The 17,464-nt window shown below is 45.0% G+C and overlaps 1 protein-coding gene across 2 annotated transcripts in view; it reads right to left on the bottom strand.

The window, feature by feature from the left end:
* The window catches only part of GRAMD2B (GRAM domain containing 2B), a 71,037-nt gene that overhangs the window by 7,591 nt on the left and 45,982 nt on the right, over positions 1–17,464 (bottom strand). For both annotated transcript variants that reach the window (XM_025200402.1, XM_025200401.1), the window contains exons 3-10: positions 16,991–17,113; positions 14,816–14,894; positions 14,493–14,559; positions 13,223–13,326; positions 8,494–8,589; positions 7,480–7,551; positions 7,276–7,356; positions 6,538–6,649 (exon numbers count right to left, since the gene is read on the bottom strand). In XM_025200402.1, coding sequence (XP_025056187.1) covers positions 6,538–6,649; positions 7,276–7,356; positions 7,480–7,551; positions 8,494–8,589; positions 13,223–13,326; positions 14,493–14,559; positions 14,816–14,894; positions 16,991–17,113 — 734 coding nt within the window. The remainder of the gene's footprint in view (positions 1–6,537; positions 6,650–7,275; positions 7,357–7,479; positions 7,552–8,493; positions 8,590–13,222; positions 13,327–14,492; positions 14,560–14,815; positions 14,895–16,990; positions 17,114–17,464) is intronic.

Raw genomic sequence — 17,464 nt, 5'->3', positions numbered from 1 at the left:
GAGTGTAAAGAGTTCAAACTCCTAAGAAAGACTACTCCTGAATTAAAACTAAAACCTCTTGTTAGGTGGTCCTAAGTAAAGAAAATGTATACTTCCTCTAATTAGACAGATGATGCTTTACAATGAATAATATAACATCTTATGTCTTATAATAATGTCATATTTTTATAACATTATTAATACCAGACAACTGGCACATTCATCCATACATTGCTGTAGGCCTGGTAGAATAGTAAAGCAGAATTTTGCCTTATTTCTATAAATTGCAAGCATTTACAAGTGTATTCCAATTTTAATTCACGCATCCAGCATATTTCAGATGCTTGGAAAAAACTCTAGTAATGGATTTATTAACATTATAGAGATTTATACAAGTGTAAGTCTCTCTGGAGGCCAACTTTGGACACATTGTTCAAATGACCGAAAATACACAAAATAATTTACAATGAGAAAGCTGGCTTGCCAGCCTCCTTTCATGAATTAGTGGAAAAACCTGAAGCACCTAATACTTTCCAAGATTCAAAGGCTTTGGAAATATGTAAAGGTTGTTAAGTGAGGGATGAAGCATTTCTTTACCTAATATAGTTTATGGGAGGAGGGGAGCAAGCCACACAAAAAACACCAAAAACAACAGTCTGGTGTTCACCAGTCCTGAACCAGAGGAGGAAATTACATGAATACTTAAAATACAATTGCTACCTATCGCCCCTGCTTCTGCTCCCTTGCCCTCTATTTGCATCTCCCCCAACCCCACAGTCTTTGTGCCCCCTATTAGTCCCTTGCTGCTTACCCTTGCTCTGGCCCCAGTCTGGGGCAAAGAGTATGTTTGCTCTGGCCCCAGCACAGCAGTAACATCAGCTCAGACTAGGCCTTGGAGCTGGAGCTGTCATGGGCCTGGAGCAAACATACTCCATGCCTCAGGCTCCAGTGGGGCTGGAACAAGGGTAAGTAGCAAGCTGGGAGCAGCAGGGGGCACATGGGGGAGAAATGGGACCCAAGTCAGTGGGGAAGGGACAAGGGGCAGTGGGGTAGCAGGTGAATTTAAGATGATCCCCCCAGCAATTAGGTTCTATACATGGGGAAAAAAAAGTTTGTTATAATCTTCCATGTTTGTTTATTTTTCCATGTATACAATTGAATTATTGGGGGGGACATATTAAATTAAGATTTAGGTAAATATGGTATTTAAAATTAATGTGGTATATAATACTTCATGAACTCAACCGATTTCCAGTGACTAAGGAATCAGCACAGTTATTCTGGATGTTTTATAAGCAAAAAGGAAAATCAGCTCTGCAAAGATTTGAACATGGGCATGTTGTTTTTTACATGAGAAGTTCCATTTGAATCAATGCAGCTACTAATGAGCGAAGTGAAATGCATACAGTTTACTTTGCCCAGCAGACATGAGGGATGAGTATGATGCTGTGATTGTAGAGGTCTATATTTGAGTGTCTATAGCTCAAGACCACAGGGAAGAGTAGGTGAATGGCATTATCTTTGTAGTGTTGAGACCACTACTGTTTAGGATGGCTATATAGGCTCCATTAAAGTATTATTACTTTACTCCATTAAAGTGTCCCACTACCTTTAATGAGTTTATTATAACCTTCCTGTGAGAGAAGGAAGTGTAATTGCTAAAAGATCAGAAAGGGTTCTATAAAATACTGCAAAAAGTGTTTCACATGCAGAGTACATGAATTACAAGGGGGAGAATAAGTGGGCTTGACCAATGTAGCATACTTAAAAAGGTAGCTTGATCAAAGTCTGAATAACAATAGAGAGAAGACTTTAATCTAGGAGAAAAAGGCATAACAGGATCAAATAGCTGGAAACCAAATATATGACTTAAATAGGTTTTCAGTCTTTCTCAACCATGTACTTTGGGAGCAGGTGATGTAGACCTACTGCTCTGTTTTCTTACATGTTTTGAACACCAATACCTATATGCAACATAGCATCACTGACTTCTGATTTAGCACTATTAAAGTATGCACATGCATTTGCTGTGGTACCAGTTTACTCAAAAGTAAATGGTGCCAGGCAAGCATCTACATGTGCAGAGTGGGTGCAGATTTGCCACCAATCTGCTCCAGGCTCTGGCTGCAGCTGCCCTCTTCAAAAGGTAGCTCTGCTCTCTGGCCAACCACTTTCCAGGCCAGGAGCAGTGTGCCCAGTACAGGGATAGCACGCAACAGCTCTCTCCTTGCTGCCTTTGCCTCCCTGTGCTATGGCTGCCCCAGCCCCTGCCCCTGCCCCTCCCCCTGCCAGTGATGTTCAGCACCCTGGCCTCCTGCTGGCCTGCCGTGCTGATGGCCACCTATACCATGGCTATCTCACCCCCCCGAACTACTCCACGCGCAGCAACCATTTACCTGCCCACTGTCTCAGGGCTGCCACAACGTGCCTGCCACCTTGACCCTGTCTGCCTGGCTGCACCCCACCAAGGATGCTGATAATGGGCTCTAGGATGCCATGGCTGGAGCTCCTGTCACCCTCCTGGGCCTCCAGCTCTGCCTCCTCTAGGCCTGCCAGGCCAGCCAGGACTGGTGGCGGCACATTGTTTAGCACACATGGGGTGATAAGCAGTGGCTGGAGGCCTTCTGTATGACCTGGACCACCTTCCAGGTGTACTGGAGCAGCTCTGGCCACACCTGGAGTGGCAGGACACCAGCATGCAGCTGCCCCTCCCTGCAGACACTCACTTGGGCCCAGCCCTGCTCAAGCTGGCTGCATACCATGGGGGGCAGTACGTTGGCCACCTGTTTGGTGCGGGCAAGGCCACCACTGGGGTGGCCATCTTGGAGGTGTGTAGCACCCTCCAGGATGTCCTTGGGGGACATCGTGCTCCACATGCATGACTCCCTGGCGGTGGTGATGGGGTTTTGTGTCCTGAGATTCCTCCAGTGCATCATGGCCCTGGATGGGACCCACATTCCTGTTACCTGCCTGACGCATGGAGACTGTCCCTATTACAGCTGGAGAGCTTTCCCTTTGTGGTGCTCCAGGCCATTGTGGACCACCACAGGGCCTTTACGCATGCCAGCACCATGTCTTCAGGAACTCTGTCCTGCCATGCCTAGTGGAGAGTGAGCACTTTGTGCTGGGGGTGCTGGACCTGCATCTGGACGCTGTGGTGGTCCTGCTCCTCCTCATTGGGAACCCCACCTACCCACTCTTGCCCTGGCTCATGGGATCCTACACTGGCCACCTGGACCCCTGCCAGGCCCACTTCAACCTGTGCCTGGGTGGGACCTATGCCCTGATGGAGTGTGCCTTCGGCCACCTCAAGGGCCTCTGGTGCACCTGCCAGTGGGGGCCAGGACACTGGGTGCTGGAGGTGCTGGTTAACCACCTCCTCCAGCACTCTCTACTTTAGCCCACCTGCATCGCTGCCCATGGACCACCCCCCACCCTCGGTCTACCTCCAGCATGATGCTCACTGCAGACACGTCACACAAGAAGAAGTTTTTATTCCCCTCACATCAAGCACAGCCCCCCTCCCCCTTCAACGGCAGGGCTGGGCCCAGGAAGGGGGTGGGTGGCACCAGATCTGGGGCAGGGACCAGGCTAAGGGCTTCTGGCTACCAGAGGTGGCACAGAACCTTTTCTCAGGCCCAAGCAGGGGCCTGTTGCTGGGCTGTGGGTGGCTGCCAGGAGCTGCACCTGGAACTCCCTGTTCACCCAGTCATGTGCCTCTTCACACTGGTCCTATGCTTCCTCACAGATGACATCCTCTGCCTGCCACCTGTCCTGGCAGGCCACATCCTCTGCCTGCCAGGTGGTCCTCTGATGCTGTGACCAAGTGGTCCAGGAGGAGGTTCCTGTCCAGGGTCCTCTGACAAAGTCAGCATATTTGAAGGGCCCCAGCTATGGGCTGTAGTGACCCTGAAACTGCATCCTGGCTGCCAAGTGTGGCCTGTCCCCCGCTTGTTGTTGTAGGCCCTGTAGAGCCATGAGAAAGGTGTTTGTGCATTTGCTACATTTCACAGATAAGATGCTCTGTACCAGGGGCCGTGCACTGCCTGGCCTCAGATTGGGGGTTGGGTGTGCATGGGTGCCCAGGGACCATGGTAAGTCAGGTAGGCAAGCCTGGCCCAGGTGGCCACTGGCCAACACTGGCCGAGACCCCCATCCCCATTCACCCCCTGTAGGGGGTCTTCTCCAGGAAGGTGCCCTAGGGGCTGGCAGGCTGCTGGGTGCTGGCCACAGGCAGCCTGCCTCCCCTGTCCCTTTCTAAGGGTGGGACAGGCCAGGCTCCTGGCAACATTTGCTGCCATGGCTTCTGATCCCATTGCCCCCCTCCTTCTGTAGGCCAGCCCGTCTCCTGCACTGCCGTGCAGCCCATGGCACCTGGCTCAGGGGTCCCTGACTATGAACTGCCTGCACCCCCACCCTCCCCATAGGGGTCTTCTCCAGGAAGGTACCCCAGGGCCAGCCCTCTCCCCTGTAGTGCTGCTGTGCCCTGAGCATGCCTCTGCCGTGCATGCCCAAAGTGGTGCATGTGGATATTTGCATGGACCAAGGGGCGCCCGACCCACTATGCCTTGCTGCTGCTGCTGGCCATGGTGCCCTGGGCACATCTGCACACCTGACACAGGACCCTGAGCTATTACAGCATGGGAGTGGGGCAAGCGCGGACTTCCCTGCAACCTCTGCCACTACCTGGAGGGCTACCTGTGGCTACACTACACGTCCCTGCCCCTCACTGCTGAGGAGGACATTGCTATCAGCATCAATGCACTGCCTGGCATGAGAGGTCCATCACAAAATCATTCACAAAGTTGGTTTATTGCTCAGCGTGAGAGGTCCATGCCTGCCTAGCTGCAGGGGCATGGGCTGCTAAATAAGTTTTTGCACCATCTCCTGCCTCCATGTATGCTGTGGCGGAGTGGGGGGGAGGGAGTGAGGGGGGAAACTCGGGACCAGGGTGGAGAGGGCCCTCACTCCAGGGTGGGCTTTACCACATGGCTGGGGCTAGTGTGACTGGTGGCTACAGCTGGTCTTGGTGTGGCTGGTGGCTCCAGTTGGATGGCGTGTGGCTCCAGGTGGTGTCTTTGGATGGCAGGGCACAGCGGGTGAGTGCCCGGCTGGGGCCCCGCTCTGGGGAGAAGCTGCTGGCGGCTGGCAGTGTCATGGCCAGCTGTGTCTTGTGGCTGGCCCTGGGGCTGAGTTGGCGCAGCAGGTGCTGGTCCGGGCTCCCCGAGCTGCTGGTGGACATAGCAGCCAGGGAGCTTGGTGGGATAGGCTGCTGGATGTCTGGGGGGGCCCTCCCCTGGTGATGTGTCACTGTGCGTGCTAGGCCAGTGTAGGGGCTCAGGCAGGCTGCCTGTGCTGCTGTAGACAGCACAGTTGTGGCCTGGGTCCTGGGGATGTCTTTTAGTTGCTGCATAAAGGGCATGGACTTGCAGGCACTCCCTGACAGATCACTATGGTTGGTGATGGCAATCTACTGTGCCCACAAGGTCTTGATCTATATGCGGCACTGCCATGCCGACAGGTTGTGCCTGCACTCCTGCATCCGGCCTGATAGCCCATCAGACATGGACTTTGGAGCACCCACCCTGCTCAAACAGGTGCTGCACCTCTGCCTTGCCCCACAGTGCCATCAGGTTGCCAGTTTCCTTCTGTGATCAGCTGGGGCCCTAGGTGGCAGACATGGGCATGCGTATAGGTGGTAGCAATGACGAAGCCAACGTGGGTCTTGCTCTGGTTCTCTGGGCCTCCGCGCAGCTGTCCCTGTGCTGCCATCTGCCTGCAGCACCCAGTGCAGGGATCCAGCCTGGGACTGACAGCCATATGGCTGAGGCAATGCCCCGCAACACCTCCAGGCTCAGCACAGGCTGCTGAGGGTGGGCAGGTGGAGCTGGCCTCAGCAGCCAGAAGCTGCCTACAGCAGGGCCTGGGGGCTGGTAGGCCTGGCTGGAAACTGGATGATGTGGGGGCCTGGATGATGTGGCCTCACAGTCGCATGGCACTGCAGTGCCAGGTAGCAGTGCTGCATTGCAGGCAGATGGGGCCAGCTGGCCTGTGGCCTGCCCAAGGGGACATGGGGCCTGGAGTGGCCTCAGGCTCCCTGCTGGTGTGCCCCAGGGTTCAAAATGCCTGCAGGCTTTTAAAGGCTTAAAAGGCAGAGGCTACTATAGAGGAAGCAAATGCAAGTATCAAATTTACTTAAGTGTAGGGTTCTTTACTGCACAGTAAGCATGTGCACATGTAGATGTGCATGCTTACTGCACAGCAAACTATGCTACAGCACAGTTAAGCATCTTGTGGAGATGCACCCAGAGTGGTTGAAAACCTCAGCCATATCTGCTTGAGTTTACAGGGAACCTAAGGCTGAACCTAGAGTAACTAAGGTGGGGACATGGTTTGAAATGTTTTTTTACCTCCAGAACCAAAATGCAGTCAGAGACCTATATTGAAATGAAAACTGAGAGACCTGAGAGAATAATCAAGACTTCTTCCTGCCTCCTCCCAAACACTCATACTTTCATATTATAACAATCATACTTCAGGCTTTGCAATTATGCTAACCTTGGAAGTGTTCCAATTCAGGGGTCTGAGAACCACTACTGCTAGACTCTTCCAACTCTCGTCTCCGATGACGTACTATGCCATCCAAATCTGAGTAGTCTTCATTTAAATCCTGAAGGCAAAAGGGTCATCAGGAGAGCCAGGAAAGCCCCAAGAAATTATACAGATTATTCCCCATCTCTTCTCCCACCTCCCCACTCCAAATTGTACCTAGTGTAACATACTCTGAAACAACAACTCTTTATATCATGAAGTATGACTATAAAGCTTCAGTTCTGGGTGAAGTTTATATGTCAAGCAGTAAATATCAACTCTGTTTTGACCAGTCAGCTGAACTAATATATAGGGGATGGACTGTAAGCAAAGCTTTGAGAAGCCTGTTGGGCTGCCAACCCTGACAACTGCAGCAAGTTGCTTCCTCTGCAAGTTAGCACAGAATATTATGAAAGACTGGGTGTTGGATCTTTCTTTATTGCTAGATATTTCTATTTCCATGCATAACATGAATGGACTGTATACTCAGGACAGGTGCAGACACTGCATGTATTCATGCCTTGCTCTGTACATCCAGCTCATACCCAGGAAGCTATTGCTAGTTGCTATTTGGGGTTTAAGAAAACCCCACAAAAACCTGTTGTGGGGAGTTTTCCTTCCATTTGGGACATTGTACAAAAATTTGTACCTTTTGGACTTATACTGAATGAAAACTTATCAGGAAAAAAAAATCAGCCTTCTTACCAAAGGCAGAGTAGTAGGACGATCAGCCCTGAAGCTGTTTTCAGCAGAAGATGGATTAGGACTGTTGCCAACACTTGTGCCCTGACAGCCATTTCAAAAAATAAAAGCAAAAGACAAGACCCAGTTATCTACTTACTAAATCCTTAACAAAGCAGTTGTAATGAACACAACTGAACAACATAGCTTTGCTCTGTTAATACTAACCTCTAGATGCCTACAGACAGATTTTAATAATTTGTCGGTCCTGTCTCTTGAGAGTAAGGAGACAAATATGTACTGAAAAACAAAATCATTCACAAAATTGGTTTATTTTTTAAGGAAACATTTTGTAGAGAAAGGTGAAACTTGTGTGCTTAAGTGGGGTGTATCTGTTGGTTTGGTGACTCTCATAAGTTAGTAAACAAAGGCTCACAAACGTTGAAGTAAAGGACCCACTTTAAAAGAGTATAACGGATCAGGGACAAGACATCATACAATCTGCCAAATCCTGAAGCTCATACCTGGGCAAAACTAGGGTGGTTTGCCAAGCCTTAGATGAGACTTTGAAAGAGGACAGGGAATATGCTTCAGCGAGATGAAATTACTTTCCCTCTGCATCGTTATATCTAAAAAACAGCCCCCTTTCATTGCAGATGTTGTTCAAGATACTCAAGTTTTGGGTTTTTTTAAAATTATAAACAACATTTAAAAAAAAAAGGGTGAATACTAGTGTGGGCTGCTTATCAAGCGCAACTCAACTGAAATAGATGGTGGCCTCCTATCCAACTGGTAACAAAGGAGAACCATAGATGTTGCAGACCTGGCTACCAATCCAGGTTGTGACAGTTTGCCTCCCCAGCTTTTCAACTGCCTCCCAGATTGCTCTGAAATAAATTTCAGCAGTAAGTAGGGAATGAATACTTAGAAAGGTGCTGGTATCCTGATCCTCTTTAATCCCTTCTCCCTTTTCTACTAACTACAGAGCTCCAAGCTGAAGGAGATCCCAGGGAAGAAGAGAAAGAATGGCAATGAAAGTTGTTCTGTCCTCCTACCCACACAGGGGATAAAGGTGGTCCAGAAGCCAAATCCTGCAGTGTTTGGTTTTGTGTGGCTGTAAATGATTGATCACATTGAGGGGAGACCTGGTCACATGTTATATATGGCCATCTGATCCTCCTGATTTTACCCTAATTGACAGAAGAAATTGAGGAGGAAGATAACTATGCTGCACAAACTTACCCGCTCAGTGGCAGTAGCTATGATCAAAGCATTTGGCACCAGAAGGGCAGTTTTGGTTTTCTTTATCAGCGTTACTGAGACAACAGGTATACTAATCTGAAAGGAGATCATTATATTAAGAGCACTGAGCAATGTAATACTTCAATAGCATTTGTGGTCGTTTACAAATAGTCAGTTGTATGAAAACTACTCTATTAACATGAAAAAAAAATCAAGAATGCTGAAATGTTATCTGTTCTCATTATCTTCCAGGTCCCTCTTTTGATCATTTCAGAGGATGTGTGTTGATGTGGGGAAACCCTGATTTTTAGATCTTTTTTTGCTTTCTCATTAGCTGGTTTATCAATTAGCTAAATTTTTTTTTCCCCTCCTTTGGAAAGTAGAGTTTTCAGACATAGTCTGAATTAGTTCCATTTTTGCAAAACAGCTATTCAGGAAGTAATGCCGCATAAGTGAGGTTCCACACAGAAACTTCCTTATTTATGAAAGAAATGCTCCAAAACCACAGAGATGCAGGTCAAAAGAATGAGCACACTGAAATTATTGTGTCCCACCATTTGTAAAGAAACTAGCTTACAGGAAACAGCTGAGTAAACAGTTCAGTTCTTTGATCATTATTAAAAGGATCATACAACATACCCATGCTTAATATACTTTAAGATAATCCTCATGGATATCATCCACCTTTTCATTGTGCACCTGTCAAATATATCACAAGTCAGTATGACCTTATTTTTGTCCTCCCTACTTTATTGTTAGATGTAATTTCATTAGTGATCAGCTTGTTGAATTTTAGGGTATTTTGATCCAGGAGTTTTGTATGGGCCCCATTTTAAAAACCTATATTATTCTGTGTTATTGGGGGTGGGCAGGGCAGTTAGTAGGAAGACAGGCAGATATGATCGTTTAGGGTACATAGCCATCCTGTTAGAATTATAAGAGATGGGCCAGTAAGTGACCTTTCATAGCACAAATGAAAGCAGATACTACTGCAGGGTAATATTTCAAGACTGCTGCTTTGCATAGTGGGTCTTATTAAAGACACAAAATAAGCAAAAGCTAGCAAGGGGTATGAAGCCTTTATCTAAATATTTCATTCTAACTCCGTATTCTCTTCCAGGTTAACCCTCCAACTTCACCAATATTTTTGCTTAGGATGGACATAATATTTTGTCAAATGCTCAGTTTAGCAATGGGTACGCTGTACCTCTGTCTGTAAACTGAAGAAGCCAAGGCTTTTTGGCTGAGCTGAGGTTCTGGCCATGTTAGAATGATTAGAAAGGGTTAACAGCTAAAACTGAAAACTTTGAGGCAGGTAAAGTTGATTAGTTTGACAGTACTAGGTACCATCACCCTGGCTGAGAATCACTGGTCCAGAACAGAGTCATGTGGAGAAGTAGAATGAAGTGGGAAACTGTAGCATGCCATACTATTCTGCGATATGAAGCAAACACAAATAAGGATTGCAAGGCTCCACATGGGACACATGGAACAATGCTTCAAACTGATCTGCTAAGTGTTTAGAGGTTTATCCAGCACTGTAATAAAATCTCTTCTACTTATAAACACAAATAAGGCTTCTCCATTCACCACAATCCAACCCTGATTGCATGCATTTCAATAGAACTCACTCAGGGCCCATCTACATGTTACACTTAAGATGTGATTAACCAGTTAATCACATCTTAAATTATAACCCAGCCACACATTCAAACAATTAATGGAGTGATAAAAGGAATAAACCACAAAGTTATTCCACAAAATAAGTGTAATAACTTTGCAGCTCTTTACTATCACACAATTAATTGAATGTGTAGCCAGGGGCCCCTTCAGCTGACCAGAACACCCAGCCAGAGGACCTCCATGCACACCCCAGAGCCTGGGAGCTCAGAGCTGATGCTGGGAGACCATAGATGGTGCAATCTCCCAGTTGTGGGGACACCTGGAGCACCCCTGTGACTGGAAGACTGCATCAGCATCAGCTAATTTGCGAGCCCACAATCATGCTTCTTGCCATGCATGTGTGGCATTCGCAGGAAACTTAACCAGTGCTGTAGCAGCTAAGTTTGGTGCCCAGAGCAAAGCCTGCAGCAGCAGCCTGCCCTCATCCCATGCACAGATCCGGGGGGGCACACCTCCCCACCCCCATGCTTGCCTGGGTGTGCACACAGTGGCAGGGGCTGCCCTTCCCCTGTCCCTGCATCTCCCCACCAAAACAAGCTGCTCACAGCTCCATCCCATGCTCCTCCCCGGCTGGGCAGTGTCTGTTGGTGTCCCTTCGCTTTGGTGCCCAGGGCAATTGCCCACTCGCCCCCAACTTGCTACGGCACTGAGCGTGACTGTGTGGATCATGCATCAGATCCTATTGTACTTTTACCTGCATGTATAGATGAGCCCAAAGAGCATGAAGAACTTGTGGCTATTGATTAGAGGACTTAAGAGACATTCAAGGTAAGAAGCTGATCAGATCACGTAGCAATAGCTAAACTAATAGCAGTCCTGGGTACCCACTTGGAGGATGTTGTGTGCAAATATAGCAGCCAGCCAGCTGTGCTGTTCCTGCCCAGGGCAGAACTGCTCTGTTACATCTCTGTCATGTAGGTCTAGTGCCTTTTTTTTTTTTTTTTTTTTTTAAGAGGAGACATTTCCTATAGTGTATTTTCCAGGTTCCCACATTCTGGGGGTGCAGTGGGGAAGCTAAGGGTGAGTTGGGGGATGTGGCATGGTAGGGAGAGAAGGAAGGGGGAGGTGAAGGGAGGAATTATGTGGCTTCTGGTGCTCCAAGGGCCCCACTAGCAGAGGTATGTTTTCCCTAGCCACCTAGAGGTTGGATAGCTGTTAGAAAGTTGTTCCTGATATTCAGCTTATTTTACAACTCTTATTTTTCCCAAAATTGTATCCCCAGTTCTGCTAAAATTGTATCCAGAGTTCCCTTTTCCTCTGCTTTTGGCACCAATGAAGTTTGTAGGTTTATTTCATATCTATTTGTCTGTTAGTTGCTGCTTAGTTAAAACAAAAACAAACAAACCAACAAAAAACAACTTTTGGCTCTTTCCTCATAATTTAGTCCCTCTTAGTTGACAGTTGTTATGTTTCTTTGAAACCCTTCAATTTTTTCAGTATCTTTTCAATAATAGGTGCTCATATCCAAGCACAACAAATCCAGGAGCAATTTCATTATAAATAAAATATAAACAAACAAACAATATAAGTACATAAATAGTCCCCAGTTTTTCCATATTATCTATTCTCAGGTTTACTCATCCCATTTAGCTTGAGGAAAGTGGATTATATTTCTTCTTGCGTATTAAACTTCATTTTTCAAAATCTGAAACTCAATTTGGGTTGAAATTTGCCACTTTTAGAGTGTGTAGATATCCAGTCCAAGTAAAAGATAATCTTATTAGTTTTAATAAAACTACACACTAAGTAAAGCACTATTTGGTATGAGCCAAGGTTGAGGTTGGCAGAATCTGAATTCATTCGTGTTTATTTCCTTATCTGGACCACGTCTGCCGTTACCCATTTGTATCAGCGAATGAACCCTGACTGAATAGAATCCATCAAGTCACACTGAGTCACAACTTAGTTACTTGAGTCATGTAAGACTCTTCAATCCTATTTCATCATCTTAATATTGCTTCAGATTAGGAGGAATTCCCTGCAGATTTTTGACAGGATCTCCTTCCTCTGTTGGTTAAGTGGCTATGGAGTTACGCAAGTCAAGATATATTGCACTGGTATCCTAGAAGTTATGTAAAAGGTGTGCATCTGAATTTAGTTTTCATTCAAGGAGTTGCACAAACAAGCTTAGGACAAAAAGTATTCCCACAAAAAGACCAAGCAAAAACAGTAAGATCAGCCACATTAGTTTCAACAGGGTCCCAAGGATTAGAAGCCTGGATAATTACATTGAAAACTTTAAGCTCTTGGGACATGAACTGACTCATTTTCTGAATGTGCAAGCCTTAATTGGAGTCCTTGCAGTACAATAAGAGTTGCACAGATAATGATCCAGAATGTAGATCCCAGCATTCTCCCCTTCCTAGCATCCCATGAAGAACAGGAAGGGACACTGGGAGAATACTTCTGTCCCTGACTTCAGTCCCTCAGTTCAATCACCACTGTCTTTATTCAGTCACTGAATTGCTATTGATTGTGTATTCCCACTCATCTGCAAACAAATGCTCTCCCTATGCATTGTGCTTCTCAGTCTTGCCTCCTTTTGTCCCTCTAGCACAAGACTCCATGAAGCAGAACAAGGAATGAAGCCCTTGTCATGCTGATCGTGCCTGCCTTGCCCTCATCTCCCTATTTTACTGCAATTCCTGTGATCACAGACCCGATGAAGAATGTCCTGCATTCAAAATGTTGTCTTACTTTATCCCAACTGCATAGTTGGTCCAATAAAACATACCGTCCTAAAAAAATTCTTGCCTCTTGTCTATTTTTTTAGCAGACTTTTTACCCTGACAGTTCTTTGGGCCAGGGATCACATCTTCCTTTGTGCTGGTTGCATATATATAGTACAACAGAGCCCCAATTCTGACTGGAGCTTTAGGTTACTATTACATTAATACTCAATAAAACAAAACACAACAAAAACACAGACCACAAAGATAGGCTTATTTTAGTTCTGCACAATAAGGAGAGGAGGAATTTCTAGTGAATACCTAGATGCTAGGAAAAAAATGCACTGTAGATTTTTTTTTTTTTTTTTTTTACTAACCTTAGTGTCTTTACCAAAGACTTTAGAATGGAAACAAATCCAGTTCTCAGATATGTACAACTTTCCTTGGTACAGAATTTCTTTTTGCAGAGCACAGGTAAAACCTACCAATATACACACAGAGAGGTAAAGTGCATTATTTAATACTGAGACTAGTTGCAGCCCAACAGGAGCTATTTTGAAAACCACTGATGTAGACCATTAAAACTTTTGAAGTCATGGAATCTTTTCATATTACTTCCGTCACAGAGCCCCCACCCCTATCCTGAAGGCTGACATGGAACCAGGTGGCCTGCCCTGGCAATGCTGGTGCACCATCTCTTGGCTTGCTCTGCCATTGCCTCCCAATCTCTTGCTCTCTCTCTCTGAAATCCTAAATAAAAATATTCCTCCAGACTTGCCTAAGACCAGATTGAGACTCTTATTTGGACAGTACATTTTTGGACACTATATTTTAACATTACTTTGTGGTCAATCTTGCCCATTTGTCTAGTTTAGTGAGGGCCAGCAAGTTTAGCAGGCGTACCACAAATTAGTCCTACACCCTCCAAGTGTGGGTGTAACCCTCTTCCCCTGCCCAACTGGCTGCTCTACTTCATTTCCTGCCCTGTGTTCCCTGCCTGATTTGCTGCTCTGTTTTCTGCTCTATCTGCAACTCTGCTGCCTGTGTATTCCTTGGCCTGCTGCACATCACACACAGATGCCCATGCCACTTGCAGCATACACGCCACCCCGATTTAGTTTCTAGTTAACCCTGCATTCAGATTTGGTGTTTCAAATGCACACATTCAGGGCCACTCTGGAGCCATCTGTGTGGCTAATTTGTGAGCCTGGACACATGCGAAGCGAGTGGAAATTATTTCTTGGTATACACTTGTGAACATGGAAGTCTTCAAAGTGAGCCAGCCAGTTCTCTTACATCTAACCTACATGCACTCTGTAGGTACTAGTTGTTAAAAGACAAGTCTTGGCTACTTCGAGCTGTAAAAGCAAAGCAGTCTCAAGACAGACCATGATTCATAACATCTCCTAAAAAATTATATATGCAGGGAACTAAGTTTCATTCTGTAAAATTTCTGTAAGAGTACCCAGCAGAGGTAGGAGTAGGCCTTAGTTTGTGTTTTGGCTTTATTACTTAAGTTAAATATGTAATGGGTATTTTTTTAGTAAGTACATCTTAAATAATATACAGCTTGAATTGTCCTGTTATTGAATACAATTGTCCACTGGATTAAATAAGCGGCAAACAAAGTGATGATTTAATACTTACTTTGTTTCAGTTGCTCATCAGTTGCGACCTCCAGAAAAAGCTTGTGAAAGTGAGCATTTGACTTAATCTGAAGTTAACACAAAAACACACACCACATAATACAGTTAGTTATTCCTTCATTCATTAAATGATAATTCCACCCCTGCTCACTTGTTTTGTTGTGAGGCTCTATTTTTGGCATTTCAGCCACTGATCAAGAGACCAGGCTTCATATACAAACCTTATCAGTATACTACAATGAACAATGCTGTTACTGAGTCACAATAGCATAATATTTATACACTTTGAAAAAGGCGCACATGAGCACACAATCTCTGCATTACCTGATGTTTTTTCCTTTCAGCCTTGGAATCTCTCTTGATGTCTGCTGCCAAGAAGGGACTCTCCACACTGATCTTTGTCCTAAATGGAAGAAAACATCCCTAATATCATTCTTATGCCATTTACAGATATTCAGATTGCTGCTCTCCCAGTAGAAACCACAATTGTACACATGTTCAGAATCTTCATCCCAGAGCATAAAGAAGGCTGCTCAGGATAAAAATAACCCAGGAATGAGTCAGGGTTAAACGACTTCCAGGAGAGCAGCTGCAGCACAGTTCTCAGTATCCCAAGGTGCTTTGCTATCTTTTCCCACCCTCATCCCCAGGGCAGTGTATACCACTCAGACTGAACTCTGCTGTTCCAGTTGAGCAGGGAGCAGAACATGGCCCCTTCACGATCCTACATTGCACTACAGAGAGACATACAAGCTGACTCTGAGCAGTCTGGGTCAGCCAGTCAAGGCTGCCCTGTGTATTGTTGCCATCTAGGGAGACTGAGGGAGTCTGTAGAGCACAGAGATATGTACTTAGGGGTCCCCTGGCTGTGCAGCCTCAGCACTGCAAACTGCTCTTCAGCATTCAAATGTCTGTTCAGGCATCTCTGGATAAGCTTTTCTACCAGGAAAAGAAACCCAGGATAATTTTCCCAGTTCATTTGAATGCGTGTATGCAGCTTTCATTTAATTTAATTAGTCTTGTTACCAACAGTATGCATACTTTCAGTCTTCGACGCACATTCATCTTCCAATAACTCATTGTTCCATTTGTAACCCTCAATAAAACTGGATAAGGGGCATCAAACTTCAGATTTTAAAATGTACCTAGTCTCAGAGAGCAATGAAAGAACATCTTTTAAAAGTTGGAAGGAATATTTGTTGCTTGAAGTCTATAAGCTACTGCGAGTCTCATATATTTTGTATAAAACCCAGGAGGCAAGCCCTCTGGTTAGCTCAAGGAAAGGTTTACTGTGTTTCTTTCAGATATCACTTGAAATATTTACTGCTAGGCTCAGGAAGCATAGGAGAATTTCATAGTATAAAGTGCAGAGTCATGCATTTGGAGATTAAATGAGAATCTCTGCTGTGAACTGAGACCTCGTTTGGAAGTAACCGATGGAAGAAATGTGTCGATATATTCATCCTCTGATTAATGCACCTATTTGAGGAGGCTAAAAAAAAAAGCAAATATGGGTCTTCACTATATCTGCTGAGACATTTTAGCAGAGGTAGGGAAGGGCCAATTACACTGTACAGAACATTGGCAAGACTCCATGTGGGCTACCATGTATAGTTCTGGTCACCCATGCTTAAGAAAGAAATTCAAACCAGAACAGGTGCAGAAAAGATCTATCAGAATGATCAAGAGAATGGAAAACCTGTCATACAAGATGAGAGGAGTGCTTGCTTTATTTATACTAGCAAAATAAAGGCAGCAAGATGAGATTTCTCTCTCAAAATACATGTTGGGGGTAAAAATAGGGAAAAGGAAAAACACCCCACTATTTAATATAAAAAGAACAATGCTGCAGCAAGAATAACAGGGTATAAACTGGCTGCAAATGATGTTTTGCTTGAAAAAAAGTAGAAGAAAGCAGAAAAGTGGCAGGTAACATTGTTACCTGTGGTAGCAGGAGACTAGATTCCTCCACCCAAGTGGGACACTTTGATTTCACAATAAATGCACTCCACAAAGGCTATCAGGAAAACATTCATTATGACAGAGGAATGTGCAGTCTACAACAAGCATTATTGCTTCATTGGTAAAAATTCTTGAGGAAATGTAAATGAAGGCAAACGTGTGTGTGCTGCTTTATGAGCAACCCTGAGATTCTAGGGTGGTTGTTCGATTGATCATCTAACAGATCTGCTATTAGACTTGTATTCCAGATTTGTGATCCAGTCACCTAGGTCTCTGACTGGGATTTTAGGATTAGCATAGCATGTGTTTAATATTCTCCCAACGCCACATTTTTTGGGCTTCTAAAAGACAAAACATAAGAAGATATTCACACCTATTGGGATTTGTCATTGAATCTTGTCTCTACAAGAAAGCAGAGACAGAGGGAGGACAGGATACAATCAGGACCTTAATATATAATTCTCTTTCTCACTTATTTCTTGGGAGGGGTCTTTCCAATTTTTATTGTTGCTAAATTTGTCAGTTTTCTGACTTTACCTAGCAACACCAATTTTTTTCCGGTCATCAAAGTATTCTGCCTCACTGGCTGGGACGTGCAGCATTATGTTGGATGATTTTCCAGCCTTCTTCCTTTCATCTGCACCATTTTCTCCATCAGAGCTACAAAGGACACAAATAAATAAATAAATAAAAGCAAGCCACTGCATACTAATTTAACAAGAAATTGTAGGATTTACAATATGAGACTTGAATGAGAGGAATTCCCATGCATATTAACGATGCAAGAATATATATTGTTAACAACACAACACACACTACTTTATCTCATGTAGAAATTTATAACATCATAGCTCAGTTCTTGGATTTACATCGTACCATCACTGTTGTGTCAGAGTGCTTGGAGAAATTTTGCCCTTCACAAATATGTGGGGGAGGATATGAAGTTTCAGTTCCTAGCCCCCACATTTTTCTAACTATTAGAATTTTCTATGTATGTTAAATATTTACTAA

Source organism: Alligator sinensis, unplaced genomic scaffold, assembly GCF_000455745.1.
Source record: "Alligator sinensis unplaced genomic scaffold, ASM45574v1 scaffold227_1, whole genome shotgun sequence".
Classification (NCBI taxonomy): domain Eukaryota; kingdom Metazoa; phylum Chordata; order Crocodylia; family Alligatoridae; genus Alligator; species Alligator sinensis.
The sequence above is the reverse complement of the archived record's forward strand: the minus strand, read 5'-3'. Positions and strand labels throughout refer to the sequence as shown.